Below are 19,323 nucleotides of genomic sequence, written 5' to 3'. Positions count from 1 at the left end.
TGTATGTCTCAGCCAGGCGGGGTCGAAGCTGTTGTGCCTTTTTTGCAGACCTAGACTTTCAATAGCAAGTGCTGAACTCAGGCATTCCATGGGCATGGTGGCAACACGGAGTTTTGCTTTGGTTCAGGTAAAAATGCAATTACAGACTACTGCTTGTGTAAGACACCTGATCCCCCACGGCTTGAGTTTGCACAGAGGATATTATAATATCCTGTATGAGGCCGGCAGGCAGTTCCTGCAGAGGTAGGTCCTTGGGTGGAGTGGGTGAGTGAGTCTAGAACTGAGATGTGCTCTTCCGACATGCTGTTAGTGACACAGGTGAAACCACGACAGGGTTCACAGTAACTTCTTGTCATCGAAGGAATGAACAATCCAAGCAGCAACATGACTGCCTTTAGCTGACCATGTCTTCAAGTAGTCTGGGGATATAAAACCCTTTTGCATGGAAAAAACTGAAATTCCACACAGGTGCCACAAGATATTCAGCATGTTCCAATCAAGCAGATGTCCATTACCATAATCATGGATTGTTTCCAGTCTCCCATCTCCTGCATGGCTAAAACTCCAGGTCTGTACGTTAAAGCCATTCTCACTGTGTGATCTGTTTGTCTCATCTTATAGATAATGTCTGGCCAGAAAGAGCAGATGAAACTGTTACTGCATAGCTGAGGAAACTCCATATACATTTTCTTTAGAATATCAATAGCCATATTTGCATGACCTTTGACATCAAAGAAGATTGTGAGGTTTTGGTTCAGACACTCTGTGCTGGCTTCCCTGAGAAGGGAGTGTCTCATTAGGGAAATCATTTCTGAATCTGTGATCTGCTGTAGCATTAAGCTTTCTAATTTGTTCAGATGTCAAATCATAGACTGACCACTGCCATCAGTCACCCCATCTACTGTGCCATCATGTATTAAGACAGGAATCCCATCAGAAGTAAACTCAACATCTAAACCCACGCCAGTTGCTCCATTCTTAGCCTCCTGCCAAACGGTTGCCAGCACGTTCTCAGGCACATTGTAGCTTCCACCGCAGGGCAATGGCGGAACGTGGTTCTGGGACTACGGCACCTGCAGGGCCCTGCAGGAGGGCACTGGCTCAAAGCTCAAGAGACGCACAGGAAGCAAAGGCTACCAGTGAGGAGGCAGGCATTGCAGAGGCTGGGTGTCACCAGCAGCAACAGCAGCAGCAGGAAAAAGGGGCCCAAAAGGTCCCCTGGTTCTTCTACAGCCACAGGCCTGTGACTGCACAGGCACAGACAAGGAGTCCCAAACCCACAGGTTACCTGGACGCGATGTCAAAAGAGCCAAAGAGATCACACAAAGCACTGCAGCTGACCAATTTACACTTTATTTTAACTTTTTTTGTTGTTGATGAATAAATCAAAAGTGCATAGGACTTTGTAGAATTTGTTGAGCATTATTTTTTAAAAGCTTAACTATACTTTTATTTTGATTTACTATTCATAAGTAAAATGTGCCCAATTTCCCATTAAATAAGGCCATACATTAAAAAAATTATTTATATTTTAATAACAAAGTATATAATATAGCAGGAAATGTTAATGCATACAAATTAAATAAATTATTTACATATATCAGTTAAATTGATTAGTATTTAGTTGATCAACAAATAACAGACTAAACCTGAAATAATTCTTCTTAGTTTGATAGTCTCAAGTAGAATTATTTCCTAAAAATAGTATTTAAGATATAAGAGAATACACACAATAATATATCCATTCTTGTCGTTCATTCAGAGGCATTACATGTTGACAAACCTGCATATAAAAAATAGAAAGCTTTTATTTTCCTTTTCTATATTATTATTTTGGTCTAATTTTTGAATAAGACATTTCTAGACCCTATGTAAAAAGTATTCCTGTACATATAAATTTTACCTGCAATCTGTTAGATGTGATATCTAACAGGATAATCCAGCCTAAATTCTACTCTAATATAAAGTTGATAGTCGTGGCCTGGCCTGGTGACACAGTGGTTAGGGCATTGACCTGGAACACTGAGGTTGCCGGTCTGAAACCCCGGGCTTGCCTGGTCAAGGCACATATGGGAGTTGATGTTTCCTGCTCCTCCCCCTTCTCTCTCTCTCCTCTCTAAAATAAATAAATAAATAAATAACCATAAAAAATAAAATAAAAAATGAAAGTTGATAGTTGTTTGTGATGATAGTGGATAAAGGGGGGTGGTAGAAAGGAGAGTAAATATCCTTTCCTCATTACCTACAACATTTTCTAAAATCTTCACTGGGATAATGGGAAAGATCGCCTTTCTTTATCCTGTTCTAGACTGTTTTAGGATTTCCTGGATAGCATGGAGAAAGAGAAAGTAAGAATAGAAAGCTCTTTCCTTTTTCTCTTCACCAGACTAGTTTCAGCATCTACTGATCGGTCCCCGCCTTTGAACCCTGGCTAAATCAGAAGCGCAGAGTTCTGCTAACACCAGAACCACAGCTATACTGACTCTTGATTTAGTTGGTTATCTAAGGCTCAGAGACATTTTCCCTTCTGGGTTACCTTAGAAAATCTAAATAATGTACATACAAGTATTTTGAATTATCAAAATTCTTATTACTATTAATACTTTGTATTTCCATATGATATTCAAAAGTGCTTTCATGTACATCATTTTATCTTTACATTAACCTTGTGAAATACCTGGAACTGGTGATATATTAATTTTATACTTAAACAGACTGGAACAGAGAGGTTAAGTGAATGTGTCGTAACAGCTGAACCAAATAGTGAGAACTAGATTAGAACCAAGTCTCCTATCTTCTAGTATAGGATGAGACTATGACAAATATCAGACTTAATATAATTTTCTATTTCATTTCATATATACATTTATTCATAGCATTAGTAGCAAAGACTTTTTTTTCAAATTGACTAAACAAAAGGCTTTAACTAGAAAACAATACATTACCATTGTAGATTTGGGTGCCACTTCTACTGCAAATATGTTGAGTCCTCTGTTGTTTATGCAGTTTTTACTTAGCTCATTGTTGATGTGAATAATCACTTTATTATCTGACTATAAAACAAGATTTCATAAGTTGTTAGTTCTGTCTTTCATAAATATAGACAAATAAAATGGTAATTATAAAGCATTTTGTATATATTCACAGGGTGTCACAGACACACACAAGACATTATAGAAATACAGGAACATTAGCTGAGCCTGGGGTAGCAAGAAAGCCCTTATGGAAGAAGTGGTACTTAAGTTAATGGATAATAGCCTCCAGGATGGATAGGAATAAGAGAAAGTAGAGCGTCGGACTGGGATGCGGAAGACCCAGGTTTGAGACCCCGAGGTCGCCAGCTTGAGCACGGGCTCATCTGGTTTGAGCAAAGCTCACCAGCTTGGACCTAAGGTCGCTGGCTCGAGCAAGGGGGTTACTCGGTCTGCTGAAGGCCCGCGGTCAAGGCACATATGAGAAAGCAGTCAGTGAACAACTAAGGTGTCGCAATGCGCAATGAAAAACTAATGATTGATGCTTCTCATCTCTCCATTCCTGTCTGTCTGTCCCTGTCTATCCCTCTCTCTGACTCTCTGTCTCTGTAAAAAAAAAAAAAAGAAAAAAAAAGTAGAATGAGCTAAAAAAGAAGAGAAATACAAGAGTCAAAGTATTCCTCTGCTAAAGAACATGCAATCACTCCCTAATGACTACAAGGGGTTAGTGTAACATTAGACAACCTAAATTCATTTCTTAGCTCTTCTATTAATTAGTTGTGTGGCCTTCTGCAAATTAACACCCCTGTGCTTCAATGTCCTTGTATGTAAAATGGGGGTAATATTTACCTCATTGGGTTGTTGTGAGAAGTCAATGTGTTAATATTTGTAAAGTGGCTGGCACAGTGTAAGCTCTAAAATATTACTACCTCATTTTGAAGAAACAAATTTAATTTTCCTTAAGGAAAAAGAAGGAGGTGGAAGGTTAAGAAATGATAAGTTATGGCAGAGCAGAGGGACTGGGGTAAGGTAGTGATTCCCTTCCACCTTTGCAATCCTACTAGAATGCAGAGGGCAGAAACGGAAACATGCTGGATTTTAGGAATCACCTTCCTAATCTTTTCCTTTTTTTTTTTTTTTATAACACTATGGGGTTTTTTTTTTGTGTGTGTGTGTGTGTGGGGTTGTGTGTGTGTGTGACAGAGACAGAGAGAGTCAGAGAGAGGGACAGATAGGGACAAACAGACAGGAAGGGAGAGAGATGAGAAACATCAGTTCTTCGTTGTGGTTCCTTAGTTGTTTATTGACTGATTTCTCATATCATATGTGCCTTGACGAGGGGGCTACAGCAGACCGAGTGATCCCTTGCTCGACCCAGTGACCTTGGGCTCAAGCTGATGAGCCCACACTCAAGTTGGTGACCTTGGGGTCTCGAACCTGGGTTCTCTGCATTCCAGTCCAACGCTTTAGCCACTGCACCACCGCCTGGTCAGGCTTTTGTGTTTTTTTTTCTTGTTTTTTTTTACTTATTCACTTTTAGAGAGAGAGGAGAAAGAGAGAGAAAAGAGATAGAGAGACAGGGGGAGGAACAGGAAGCATCAACTCCCATATATTCCTTGACCAGGCAAGCTGGGGGTTTCAAACCGGCGACCTCAGCATTCCAGGTCGACAGCTTCCTAATCTTTATGATCCATTTGAAGATTTTAATTTATTAGCAGGGGACCCCAGCTTATTTCATCAAGTCCAAATTCCTTTATCTCTTTTTCAAGATAACATATACAGGGTGGGACAAAGGCAGTTTTTCAGTTGTTTGTATGGAAATCAATACAATAATTAATAAATAATAATACAAGAATAACTCTGTGTTTCTCATGCTCACAACTGTAAACCTATTTTTGCTCCACCTTCTACAATCCGGACTTATTCTATCTATGTTATTTATCTTCCTAATACTTTTCCAAGTAAAATTTTCTGTTTCTGCAAAGCAGAATATCTCACTCTTTCCTCTATACTTCATATTAACCCTGTCTCATGTTTCTCTTAAGACTGTTTCCCATGCTTCTAAAGACCGTCTCTCTGAATATCTAAATCCTAGTTATCCTTCAAATCCCACACCACCCACTCAAATCCCACATCACAGTCCCCTTCCCTCATCACAAATCCTTCCCAACTTCAATAATCCAAACAAACATCAATTACAAGAGATACAAATAGAATAAAGCCATCACACATACAAAAGTACTGTATTACTTAACATTTAATTATTCTCAGATCTCATTTGAGAGTATTAATTTTGTCTTTGCAACTAGCCCATGAACTCCTTAAAAGCAGAAACCATGTTACACTTTCTGGTGGTCCTTATTGTGACTGAGAGTTAGTCACATAATGTATATTCACATTGACTCAATACTCAGACAAATCCTAAGCACCTTAAGAAATTTATGGTAGGTATAAAAATAATGAAAATGTAACCCAGGAACTAAAAGAAACAAGCCAACAGTTAGAAAAAAAACCAAACAGCTATAATTGAGTAAGGTTTTATAAAAATTTATAATTTCTAGAAAAGTGGGTATCTCTGACTATAAGAATTTATGGATGTATTCTCTTGGCCTGCAATATCAATTATAGCAGGGAAGATGCCAAAGCTAGAAATAACTGGCTTGATAAAAATGGGTCCTGGACAGCGTAATATACTTAATTAGATAAAATGACAGTCTACAGAATTTCTGATACTGAAAAGTTTGTGTAAAAAGTTGAGCTAAATTTTTTTCTTGCCTGTATTTCTTCAAAACATGATGTCTATTATTGAAAATAGTTGTGTTTGTGTGAAGACTTTTAGTAACAGACTAAAATATTTTGTACTCATTTGATGAATCTATCTTTATAGCTCTTCAGACATTTAATTTCCTAATTTTAAAAGAAAACAATTATCTCAGGCTTTTAAAAAATATATAAGGTTCTACCCAACACATGCACACAGACATCTCATACTGAAAAAGGAACTGATAGCTGCTCTGAGTGAAATTTACCAAATCTAAATAAAATTAGTGAAAAGAAAAAAATAATATATATATTATTTTTTATATATATATGAGGTCCCAGTCATGATGGTCAGTCACGTAGGTAAAAGTGGTACTCGAATCTTCCCACAATCACATCAAAATACAACTAAACTACATAACAACCAATCAGAACTGTTTGAAATATAGTTGAAAAGAAGTCCCACAACTAAGAATACAAAGAAGAAGCCACTACACACCCAATTTTAAAGACCTCACATGCCAAAAAGAATTTAAAATGTCTCATTCAGAATTTTTAATTTTTATTATGTATTGAAATGCTGATATTTGGATTAAATAAAAGATGTTATTAGGTTAAAAATAAAAGAAAGAAACCACATTGATACTGGTAAGAGGGGCGGAGAGGTAGAACAAACTGGTTCCACACCCACTGGTGGCAGAAAAAAACTGGAAGGGATATCTCAGCTGTGGAAGTCCCCCCTGTGGAGCAGTGGATCCGAACCTCACACCAGGCCCTCCAGCCAAGGGTTCCAGTGCCAGGAAGAGAAGCTCCCATAACTTTTGGCTGTAAAAACCAGTAGCAATTGTGGCTGAGTGAGACATGGGGCTACTGGAGTCCCAGGCAGTTCCTCTTGAAGGGCCTGCACATGGTACTTAACTTGGACTCACTCCTGAGCTCCAGCACTAGGGCAGCACCTAGAAAAGTACCAAGGATGTTCAAGGAAGAACTGAATTGTCTGGCATTAGGATGAGGGCGGGAGGGGCAGTTTTCTCCCAAACAGACGTGCTGACAGAGGCCACTGTTCCTTTTCTGAGCCTATTCTCCAAAAACCCTGCAGGTGGGCACCATATCTGAGTCTCTGTCAACCTGGCTAACACTTTGCCCCATTTTGGGGATTCCCTGAGACTCCCACTCCCCACTTGTGGGCCTACCCAAGCTGCTCCCAGGGGCTTTTCCATATGAATGGCTTGTCTTGGCTCATGTTTCAGACTCTCCTAAAATCTCTCAAACAAGCAGAATCTGGCCTTGGAGTGCCCTGAACCTCTCGCTAAATGGCCCCAGGACTGACACCAGTGGCAGCGTGCCTTGGTTTGCAGCTTGGCCTCTCTGAGGCACCTCCAAGCCCAGCACAAGCAGCAGCCATCTGCAGACCTCTCTGTAGCTCATATCAATTGGTTGCAGGCAGGACAACGGTGGCAGCTGACTTTGGCCAACACTTCCCAGGAAGCCCCAGAGCCACCTCCACATGAGATACATTCAGGGATGAACTCAGTGGGCACTAGAGCCTTGCTAAAGCCCGGCTCTGTGGATTGGGCTCCTGCACAACAAGTCCTCTACACTGGTTCCAACTAGTCCTTGCAGACCATAGGCTGAGGGTAAATCCCTCCCATTGTTGTGCCTACAGCAATCAAGGCTCAACTACAAGAGAAGGGTGTACACAGCCCACACAGGAGGTATACCTGAAGTGCCCAGCTCCGGTGAGGCTGTGCCAATGAACCCTACAGAACACCTACTACATAAGCCCACTCTACCAAGCCCAGGAGATGTAGCAGCTCTACTGAACACATAGAAGCCAACACAGGAGGCTGCCAAAATGAGGAGACAAAGAAACATGTCCCAAATAAAAGAACAGAACAAACCAGATGTAGAGTTCAAAACACTGGTTATAAGGATGCTCAGTGAACTTAGGGAAAGAGTAGATGAATTTAGTGAGACTAGGAAAGAGTAGATGAATTTAGTGAGACTATCAACTCAACAAAGAGATAATAAACATAAAAATGGAACTAGAAACATAAAAAAGAACCAGTCAAAAATGAAGAATAGATTAACTGAAATGAATAATACATTACAGGGAATCCAGAGGATGAAGAAGAGGATCAAATCAGAAATTTGGAAGATAAGGAAGCAGAAAACACCCAATCAGAACCACAAAAATAAAAAAAGACTCCTCCTCCACAAAATAAGGACAGTAAAAGCAGCCTGTGGGACAACTTCAAACATACCAACATTCACATCTTGGGGGTGCCAGAAGGAGAACAGAGAGAGCAAGGAATTGAAAACCTATGTGAAAAATAATGACAGAAAACTTCCCTATCCTGGTGTAGGAAATAGACATATAAATCTGGGAAGCACAGAAAGTCCCAAATAAGATGAACCCAAAGAGGCCCATTCCAAGGAGATCCTAATTAAAATGCAGAAGGTTAAAGACAAAGAAAGAATCTGAAAAGTAGCAAGGGAAGAACATTCAGTAGGGAACTCCTGGAAAACTGTCAGCTGATCTCTCAACAGAAACTTTGCAGGCCAAGAAGGATTGGGAGTAAATATTCAAAATGTTAAAAAAGCAAGGGCCTATAACCAAGATCACTCTACCCAGCAAAGCTTGCATTTAAAATGGAAGAACAGATAAGAGTTTCCGAGACAAGAAAAAATTAAAGGAGTGCATCACCACCAAACCATTTCATATTACATGAAATGTTAAAGGTTCTTTAAGATGAGAAGGGGGTTGGGAGAATGGGTGAAAAAGGTGAAGAAATTAAGAAGTACAAATAGATAGAGAATAGTCACAGGGATGTAAAATACAGCATAGGGAATATAGTCAATATATTGTAATAACTATGAATAGTATCAAATGAGTACTAGATTTATCAGGGTGATAACTTAGTAAGTTACATAGTGAGTGGTCACTGGGTTGTACACCTGAAATTAAAGTATCAATAGTATTGTATATCAACTGCAATTGAAAATTAAAAAATTATTTCAAGTAAAAAATATATATATTAATAACAAAATTTTGAGCATATACCTAAAATGTGTATTTTCAATTTATATATACATATTATTCTAATGTATTATTGATATTATAAAACATACATAAAATGACAGTTGAAAAGGTTTACATCAAGATGAATTTTTAAAAAAACTGCTTCTGCTCTGTCCTTGCATCCATAATAGATGTAATTCTTCCAAACCAAATGTACTGTTTATATATAAGATTGATCAGTCAACTTCAAGAAGCTTGCTGAATATAGTTCCAACAACTTTTTTGTAGTTGTTGTTAATGGTGCTGACTGAATTTACAAAATAACTCACTCTGAGTTTTGCATGGAAACAAGGTCACTGTCTCCATTATTTTGCTAAAATAACATTTTTGCTGTGATAGATGGGCAAGCCATCATGCTTAATTCTCCTTTTAAAATTCAGATTCTCTATTTTCTGTCAATCAGTTTTCTTTATTTTGTAGTTTGTAAAATGCCTTAATAAAAGAGGCTTTCTATTTAAATATATAAATATCTAACATGTAATTTAAGTATATGTATATATAAATTAACATGGCCAATTTACATTAGAAATCTAAAGAGAAAAAATAGCTGCCTATTATACACAGTATTAATGTAACGGGCTATTTACTGTGCAAGAATAGAGTAAGAAAGAAGATGGACAATATTAGTAAACATTGCAGTTATGAGCACAACTTCATAGCTGATACCTTGTTTTCAATGACTGAAGTTATCCAGGTGTCATGCTTATGAGTATGGACAATAATATTTTCATAACCATCCATTACTTTGGCGTCACCTTTGTTAAGGGCAGATTTACAAATGGCCTTCTCAAGTTGCCCACTGCATGGCTCCATATGAACAGCTTTAATTCTTGGTTTGCATTTGTCTGCATAGATATCAATGACAAATGGGCATGCCTGATATGAAAAAAAAGCAAACCTTGTTTTAGCCTTCTGACAGAATTTAAAATAAATTTATTAGTAATATGTTTATCACATGATTTAAGAAGATGCACTGCACTTTCCAGCTTGCCCTTCTGATACTCTTTTAGAATAAAATTTTAGTATTATAAATTGAGTAATAAAAAAGCGTGAAATTCTTAATTTTGGCTAGCATATTAACTGATAATATTCACAGGAAATGAAAAAAACTACAATCTGTAGCAAATCAGTAACACCTTCTTTAAACCACTGCATCACTTTTCCATTTGTTTTAAAGCTAACTCATGTTATATTACTTATTTACGGTAACTTTTTTCTAACTTTAAGGGTACAGAAAGAACTAATTCATCAAAGAGCTCTAAAAAATATATTTTTACAAATGAAACTTTATGTGTGGATATAGAGTACCAAAAAGAACTAAATGTATAAAAATAAATTCATAGTCCTGACCTGTGCTGGAGCAGTGGAAAAAGCGTTGACCTGGAGTGCTGAGGTCCCCAGTTGGAAACCCCGAGCTTACCAGTCAAGTTATATATGAGAAGCAACTAATATGAGTTGATGCTTCCTGCTCCTCCCCACCCTCAAATTAATAAAATCTTTAAAAAAAAAAGTTCCCACAAATTTAGGGGAAAAAAGCAATCATTCTGTTGTCACAGTAATGAGTAGTTGCCAACACTGGTTTAAACCTGTTTAACTGATCTTCCACAACTCATCTCAATGAACACAGTTTTATAAGCCAACCAGTATCAGTTCCTCACTTTTGACCAGTCAGGGACACATTCATGTCAGTAAATACACTGCTGAGTGCCAAACAATCAACAGTCTCGCTGAGTAATCCTGCTTGCCCCAAATCCTATGCTACATAAATAAAATGAGCACTCTGCTCTGCAGGAGAGAATATAACTGACCAACCAGCATGGCTCTCCTTAGAGTAAACAATCCATTTTGTCTTTTTATTTCAGTTACTGAGTGGTGGTTTCATCTTCCTTTGACATTTTCACTGTATACATTTTTTTACCTTTTGAATTTTCAATGACGTGAATATATTACATATTCAATAAATAAATAAGCTTTAAAAGTCTTTCAGAAATCCATCTTGTCTAAGGTTTCAAAGATCAACGATGCCAGCAAAAGCTATAAATGTTTTAAATTACTCTTAACTAGTTTCTCTATTAAGTGAAAGCATGCATATTAGATGTATAGATTAGATGCTGATTTTGTACCATGGTTAAAATGTGGTGTTCATTGAATATTAAGTTAAAGTAGGATATAAAAAGTGACTAAGTATTAACCTCTTAGTACTATTAATAGCCAAAAATTATAGAAAACTTTTCAGAAAACAGGTTTATGAGAGATTTTGAATGATATCAAAACTAGGACTTAAAACAAAGTCTCAAAACACCCAAAACTTAAAATTTGTTGATGCTAGTGTTACCGTTATAAACTGGTTTATTTCTAGAAAGAACAGATACTATTGTTAATTTTAAGAATATAAAACAAATGTACTGTTATCTAATGTGTGGCCTAAAAATCTTATATTCTTTATTTTAAATTTGACACAAAAAATAGAATTTAAGAAAGCCTGATTTTTATTATTCCTCTGAATTATTTTAAGTTTTATTGAACTTATATATCTATGTTAATAAATAACAATAATGACAGCTAATACATATACCATGCTTTAATTTAAATGAGTTAAGCACTGTCCCAAGTGTTTTACAAATACAGGCGGTCCTCAGGTTACAACAGTCACAATATAACAATGTTTTGAGATTACAATGCTCACTCCAATAAAAACTTTAAAAAATTGAGACATGAGTGTTTCAGCTAAGCTGTTAGCATCCTGCTTATGGACTACATGGGTGAACTATATGTTTGGTTATGTGAGGTGGAAGAATACACAGTAACACGTATATGAGTGAGGGAGTTGGCATCACTTATTTTTGGTCATTTTCTGTTACTACAGTACAGTATTTTTTTTTTTTTACAGAAGCAGAGAGAGAGTCAGAGAGAGGGCTAGACAAGGACAGACAGAAACAGAGAGATGAGAAGCATTAATCATTAGTTTTTCATTGCTCATTGCAACACCTTAGTTGTTCATTGATTGCTTTCTCATATGTGCCTTGACCGCGGGCATTCAGCAGACCAAGTAACCCCTTGCTCGAGCCAGCGACCTTGGGTCCAAGCTGGTGAGCTCTGCTCAAACCAGATGAGCCCGCACTCAAGCTGGTGACCTCGGGGTCTCAAACCTGGGTCCTTGGCATCCCAGTCCGACGCTCTATCCACTGCGCCACCACCTGGTCAGGCTACAGTACAGTATATTTATGTCCTTTTCCTTCTTCTGTGGCTTAGTTGTGTTTTTATGTTCTAGAGTATGATTTTACAACTCTGTTAGGATAGGTAAGTAACTTAGGGTAGGGTGTGTTTCCACTATACTAAATTTCAGGTTACGGTCTGTCATAGGAACGGAGCTGTGTCGTAACCCGAGCACCCCCTGTATTAACCCAAGGAATAGTCTGTGTAAAAAAATCAGAATTCCAGTTTTTCATTCAGACACATTCCCCTGACTTTAAGAGAGCCTTTATTCTGTTAGAACATAGAGTTTCCCTTTAGAAATGAGACTTCAGCAACTCAAATAGCTATCACCAATTAAGAACTATAATTTTTTAATTATAATATTTTTCCTGCATATATGTTTCAACTCCTTTGTTCATGAATTATTTAGATGTTTGTAGTAACTAAATTTCAGCCCCAAATAGAAAGTTGCATAAACTAACAAAAACATGCTGTTGCATCTAGGATTCATTCATTTGCTGAAATTCAAGAATTTGAATGCCCAATTCAAAAGTCACGTGTCAGAAAAATATTCATGGGGTAAAATATTATGTACATTAAACCCACTCCAAATCTTTCAGATTACTTTACCTCTGTTAATTCCAGACCTTTATTGTAGCCCATTGAGAGCAGAGTGACCCAAAGGTCCCGAGGATCTCCTTCGCGATCATTTGCTTCCATTAGATTCAGATCCATAAAGCCCTGTTTTGTTAGTTCATTCTTCTTTGTGTCAAAATTCTCTGTCAAAACAACCAAAAGGTGTTTCTTTTTTCTTTAATGTTTTTTAAAAGAATGTTTATTTTATTGATTTGAGAGAGAGAGGGAAGGGGGCACGGGGGAACACTGATCCGCCCCTACCTGTGCCCTGACCAGGGATCGAACTGACAACCTCTGCGCCTCTGGACGAGGTTCTAACCAACTGAGCTATCCAGCCAGCGACAAAAGTTCTTAAATGTTTATTTTAAAGGAGGCCTTACGAATCTATGAGCTGTGTAAAAGTAGAATAAGAATGACTCAAAACATGCTTGAGAGATACCATTCTCAATTCCCACAACTCAGTGTAATAATCATCGCAGTTCATGAGTTAGTTTCTAAACAAATTCTGGTTACAAATAATGCAAATATATTCCAAAGTTTGTAGGTTTTTTGGTTTCTTTTTCAGAGAGGAGAGAGAGAGAGAGAGAGAGAGAGAGAGAGAGAGAGAGAAGGGGGAGGAGCAAGAAGCATCAACTCCCATATGTGCCTTGACCAGGCAAGCCCAGGGTTTCAAACTGGCGACCTCAGTGCTCAGTGTTCCAGGTCAGCGCTTTATCCACTGCGCCTATTCCAAAGTTTTATATATATATTTACCATGTAAACCCAGCAGAATTTAGATGACTTCATGTAATACCGCCAAAACTAGTGATGTTTCAAAATGGGGAATGTGGATGGTGCCAGATTTAAGGAAACCACTATATGCCTAATGACTCTAATTTTAACCAAACTGTCCCCTGTCCTTAAAAAACTGTTAGATAACAGGAAACACTTAGGAGTTAATAACTGTCCCAGACAAATATAAGTATGTCTATTTAAGTATTATTTGTAAGTAAAACTAAACTCACCAAGAAGTATCTAGATATGTGTAATTCCTGAATTAGTCTAGAATATGGATAATAAACATCTACTTGTTATGGACTATATTCTATTAACTGCCCTAAGAACAAATTCTGTTTTCCATATCCCATCTGTTTGTTGTTGTTTTTTTTACAGGGACAGAGAGAGAGTCAGAGAGAGGGAGAGATAGGGACAGACAGGAACAGAGAGAGATGAGAAGCATCAATCATTCGTTTTTCGTTGGATACCTTAATTGTTCATTGATTGCTTTCTCATATGTGCCTTGACCGTGGGGCTACAGCAGACCGAGTAACCCCTTGCTTGAGCCAAGGACCTTGGGTCCAAGCTGGTGAGCTTTTTGCTCAAACCAAATGAGCCCGCACTCAAGCTGGCGACCTCGGGGTCTCGAACCTGGGTCCTTCTGCATCCCAGTCCGACACTCTATCCACTGAGACATCGCCTGGTCAGGCCCATCTGTTTTTTTGATTTTCCCCTTTGACCTTTCCATTTTTGTCTTAAATACAAAGCCCTACCTAATTCCCACACTCCTCCTAAGTGACAACTGCTTTTGCCTCATTCTCAGTATTTTCTTTGGTATTTTTGGTTTTCCTGCCTTTCTTAATTTAACTCAAATAAAAAAAAGTAAAGAATTCTTAAAAGGTATAAACAGCCTCCTAGAAACATCTTAATTTTTAGTAAAATTCTAGACTATTAGCTCTTTGCTGCCCTCTCCTGGGTACAGTGTGGGGCTCTTAACCACTGCAGTCCTTTTAGTATCAAGAGTTGGGACAAAGAGTTTTATATTCCAAACTCCAAAGAACACAGGCTAAAAATAAAATTACCATTAAGTACTGCAATTCGTAGTTTATTTTGAGTACTATACCAACTTCCAGTTTAAATAAAAAAATGCTTAAGTTTTTATGGTCTCCAAACAATGCTACTACTTTTAAACTGTCCTAATTGCTATAATAATATTCCATGGAGAAGTCGGACATTTTACTTTATAAGAATGAAAGGGGGACTACATATATTTTTTAACATATCCATTAATTAGAAGAAAAATGCTTACCTCTGCAGACAGCCCATGCATCTTTGTCACATTTCTCACCACTTGTTCTCAATTCAAAAAAATTATATTCTTCAAGGCTAAGAAGACCATTTCCATCTAAGTCAATTACTTCAAATATATCTGATAAAGCTGACCTAAAATTATAAAAATAGCTAATTATTTGTCTCCAAAGCAATTTGACTGGAGTTTCCTATAAAGACAACTTTTAAAAGGAAGTAATATCAAGGTATTGAACAGTTTTTGTGAACTATAAACCTAATATATCCAACTATATATTTTTACTTAGTCTAGTATTATATGAGCTAAAGAAGCTTCTGAAGCAATCATAGTATGTCAGCACACAGTAGAACCTCAATTAATAGTAGTTCCTTCTTTTCTCCTTTCTCCAATCTACTTTTTTCTTTCTACCTACCAGATCTTGTGTAGCAGGCGTCCCCAAACTACAACCCGTGGGCCGCAATTTGGCCCCCTAAGGCCATTTATCCAGCTCCCGCCGCACTTCCAGAAGGGGCAACTCTCTCATTGGTGGTCAGTGAGAGGAGCACTGTATGTGGGAGCCCTCCAATGGTCTGAGGGACAGTGAACTGGCCCCCTGTGTAAAAAGTTTGGGGACCCCTGAGGGCATGGGAGAACTACTTAAGTGCTTGGATTTCATATTTGACAGTTACATAAATCAACAGTGCAACTAGCAGGATCTAGTTCTAAGGCAGTGCCTCAGGAGGAGAAATTGGTAGATGTATGACTAAAGTTGACTGGCTAAATGTGTGGAACTCAAAAATGAATGGCAATCCCAGACCTGTGAGTGGCAGGTCACTTTTAGGTGCCTAGTGAAAGAGCTGCATTATTGAATTAGAATCATGGGGACGAGGGTGGCAATTGGCTGAAGGAAAGGATGGAAGACTGGCTATTAATATATATATATATATTCAGTCTAAGTGTTATAGCTCTAACCTTAAGAAACAAGACTGCCCTGGCCGGTTTGCTCAGTGGTAGAGCGTCGGCCTGGCATGCAGAAGTCCCGGGTTCGATTCCCGGCCAGGGCACACAGGAGAAGCGCCCATCTGCTTCTCCACCCCTCCCCCTCTCCTTCCTCTCAGTCTCTCTCTTCCCCTCCCACAGCGAGGCTCCATTGGAGCAAAGATGGCCCCGGGCGCTGGGGATGGCTCCTTGGCCTCTGCCCCAGGCGCTAGAGTGGCTCTGGTTGCAACAGAGCAATGCCCCGGAGGGGCAGAGCATCACCCTTGGTGGGCAGAGCATCGCCCCTGGTGGGCGTGCTGGGTGGATCCCGGTCGGACGCATGCGTGAGTCTGTCTGACTGTCTCTCCCCGTTTCCAGCTTCAGAAAAATACAAAAGAAAAAAAAAAAAAAAAAAGAAACAAGACTTACCTAAATTCCTCAGTAAGAAATAACTCCCCTGTTTCATCTCTATATACAAGCTGGGCTTCTTCTGTTACTGGTTTTCTTTCTTTCCTCAGCCTACACCCAGTTGTGGAAGGAACTAACCAGTAAATTCCAGGACCTAGTTCACCAGTCCATCCAAAAACCTTTTTTGAAAAAAATCAGAAAAAAGCACTGTAAGTCTCAATGACTTTTAATTTTCCTTCTGAAAAAGAAGCATTAGAAATAATTTTTAAAATTAATATTCAACAATTCTATTATGGTTCTATCAATCTTTACAGACTTCAAAATCTTTTTTCAATGGTAACCTTAGTATAAGACCATTAAATATAATTCTATGCAGTTCTACTATGTATATATATATATATATATTTATTCATTTTACAGAGGAGAGGGAGAGAGAGAGAGAGAGAGAGAGAGGGGAGAGACAGAGAGAGAGAAGGGGGGGGAGGAGCTGGAAGCATCAACTCCCATATGTGCCTTGACCAGGCAAGCCCAGGTTTCGAACCGGTGACCTCAGCATTTCCAGGTCGACGCTTTATCCACTGCACCACCACAGGTCAGGCTATTATGTATATTTTTAAATGCCTAAAGGTATAACAGGTAAGAAATTAGATAGTTTCTAATTCTTCCCCAATAATCTTTTTTTTAAGTGAGAGTAGGGGAGATCCAGAGACAGACTTCCATGTGCACCCCGACCAGGATTCACCTGGCAACCCCTGTCTGGGGCCAATACTCTGCCCATCTGAGGCCTGCTCACAACCGAGCTGTTTTTAGCTCCTGAGGCGGAGGCTTCACGGAGCCATCCTCAGCGCCCAGGGCCAACTCACTCTAATCAATCAAGCCATGGCTGCTGGAGAGGAAGAGAGAGATAGAGAAGGGGATGGGGGGTGAGGGGTGGGGGGTGGGGAAGCAGATGGCGGCTCCTGTGTGCCCTGACTGCGAATTGAACCTGGGACTTCCTCACACCGAGTCGACACTCTACCACTGAGCAAACTGGTCAGGACCCCAATAATCTTAAAAAATGATTGTGATGCAAATATCTTCAATAGGAAGCAAAGACAGAGATCTTAGAATAATTTTTCCAGGTTACAGTTCCCTAATTTGATTCAAATATAAATATATAATTTGTAAGTTAGATTTTGATGATACAATATAAGAATTAAATATTTCAAAAGAGTTAACTATTTATATAAATTAGTCATATTTGTAATAATCCAATATGTAGACAAACATGCCAGAATTTTACTACTATGTAATACGGACTATAAAACAAGATGGCAGAATCCCAGATAAAACTACAAAAAATTATTTTCCATCACAGAATATTTATAATGAGTGCTAGGATATTTGCATAGGAAAATGCTATATTCTCCTATTCTCTGAAAGAAAGCAACATGGTATCTCTCTACGGGCCTTCTAGGTGTTTCCTGAAGCCCGATGGCTTCTTGTAAAACCTAGGGACTGTTTCTGTCAAATATATTAAATCTAAGCATTTTCTGTTGGCTTTTGCCTTTCAGCATTGAATAGCTCTAGGGATTTCTGTCTGGTACTGTGTTCAAAAACTTTCAAAACCCTGATATATTTTAGGTTATCCTGGGTACTCATATTCAAAATAAAGTTGCTCATCTGAATTCTAGGATCAGCCTTATTTCTGCTCTCACAAATCAAAGGAAACAATCATCTTAACTGACCATGTCCTATTTTTAACGCAAGAAGCAATCTAATAAAACACAGGACCATTTTCAAGACTAAAGATTGAGCAAATCCATCCTTTGAAAGCCATAATCTTTTAGATTGGCCAGATCAGACTGACATCCAGGAGTGAAAAACAGTTCTTGCTTCTTCCTAATATATGTCATCCCACAAACCTCCCTTATCTCCACATATAACCTTGAATTGCCACTGTGGCTGGCAAATGGAAAGTCTTTTATGGGGACAAAACTCTTCTTAAAGAAAATAATTGTGAAACTAAAACTAAAAATAAAGTCCTTTATAAATATGACATAGTATAGATAACCAGAACCCTATATAGTAAAGAAGTAAATGGAAACTCATTCAAGCTTTATTACAGACTCACGATGCACCAACACTTTTACACATGCAGTCTCATAAGAAAGTAATTTTATCCAAAACAAAAATGGGAAAAGCTATTGTTTTAGACAATGTTTTATTTTGAACTTAACTTTGTAGTCAGCTCTGAAGAGGAGTTTAGTCAAAACATTAACTTCTGTCATTTTATTTGTTTCTTGCCTATAACTATTATTGTCTGTTAGGAAGCCCACAATAAAGACTTTTATATAACATTCCATCAGGGAAATGTGTGTCTGTCGTTGGACCCACATAAAGATTAAATATATTACAGGAAGCCTTTGAATAGTATTATTCCTGTGTGTAGAAGATGTATTTTGTAGTCCTCATAAAATAAATAGCCACATTTATGTATCTGCCTCACATATTTGGCCTCTGAGTAAATGTAAATATATAATTAGAAAAGATCAGAGCAAACCCTATGGGCAACAAATAAAATAATTTAAAACCATTTTCTTCAATCTATTTTTGAACCCTGTAATGAGTCAAGCCTGAGGATAGTAATCTTGAAGTTTTTCTTTTTTGCTGTAGTAGTATAAGTAAGATAAACATCTAAAGCAACTCTCCAAAGTCTTGAATTGTTTGTATTTAGGGGGAAAAAGTCCACTGATATCAACCATTTTTATAGAATATGACAAAAAAACAATCACATGTGAGACATCAGGGCACTTAAAAAAAAGGAAAGTTAAATACAATGTCATACAACTTTTAAGTTATGAAGCTATGACTACTAAGTAAGACTCAATCCTTAAATCTCAGTGAACAAGAAAAAACCCTTCACAATTAATTAGGCCTATGTGATATGCATAGTGTTTAGGCATTGTATGTATCTGAATTGGAAGAAAAGATACAAAACAAAAAATGTATATATAATATATAGAAAAACTACTATTGTCCCCAAATGAGTTCACACTATATTTTTAAATCAAACATTAGAAAATAAATATGTATACTTCTCTGTTTCGTAGTTCAGTAAAACATATGAGCTGTAGGTTTGCTTGATTCTCATTTTCCTTAAGAATATACAAGGCAGTATCAACTGATAACCAAGGTGACGGTTTTCCTATAAACAAAAAAACCCCAAATCTACTTTTATATGAAAACATCATAGCATTTGCAATAAG

General features: G+C 37.9%; 1 protein-coding gene and 1 pseudogene across 3 annotated transcripts in view; both read right to left on the bottom strand.

Moving 5' to 3' along the window:
• Window positions 1–331: 331 nt before the first annotated feature.
• On the bottom strand, window positions 332–1,423 carry LOC136398323 (glycerophosphodiester phosphodiesterase 1 pseudogene; annotated as a pseudogene).
• EFCAB7 (EF-hand calcium binding domain 7) overlaps window positions 1,344–19,323 on the bottom strand; it is a 46,877-nt gene continuing 28,897 nt past the window's right edge. The window contains exons 8-14 of one of the 3 annotated variants that reach the window (XM_066376459.1): window positions 19,153–19,262; window positions 16,097–16,254; window positions 14,711–14,844; window positions 12,640–12,788; window positions 9,481–9,690; window positions 2,946–3,053; window positions 1,344–1,783 (exon numbers count right to left, since the gene is read on the bottom strand). In XM_066376459.1, the coding sequence (XP_066232556.1) occupies window positions 1,709–1,783; window positions 2,946–3,053; window positions 9,481–9,690; window positions 12,640–12,788; window positions 14,711–14,844; window positions 16,097–16,254; window positions 19,153–19,262 (944 nt within the window). In that variant the 3' untranslated portion in view covers window positions 1,344–1,708. The remainder of the gene's footprint in view (window positions 1,784–2,945; window positions 3,054–9,480; window positions 9,691–12,639; window positions 12,789–14,710; window positions 14,845–16,096; window positions 16,255–19,152; window positions 19,263–19,323) is intronic. The other 2 variants (XM_066376460.1, XM_066376461.1) reach the window with 2 other exon arrangements.

The sequence above is a fragment of the Saccopteryx leptura genome, chromosome 3 (genome assembly GCF_036850995.1).
Source record: "Saccopteryx leptura isolate mSacLep1 chromosome 3, mSacLep1_pri_phased_curated, whole genome shotgun sequence".
NCBI classification, from domain to species: Eukaryota; Metazoa; Chordata; class Mammalia; order Chiroptera; family Emballonuridae; genus Saccopteryx; species Saccopteryx leptura.
The sequence above is the reverse complement of the archived record's forward strand: the minus strand, read 5'-3'. Positions and strand labels throughout refer to the sequence as shown.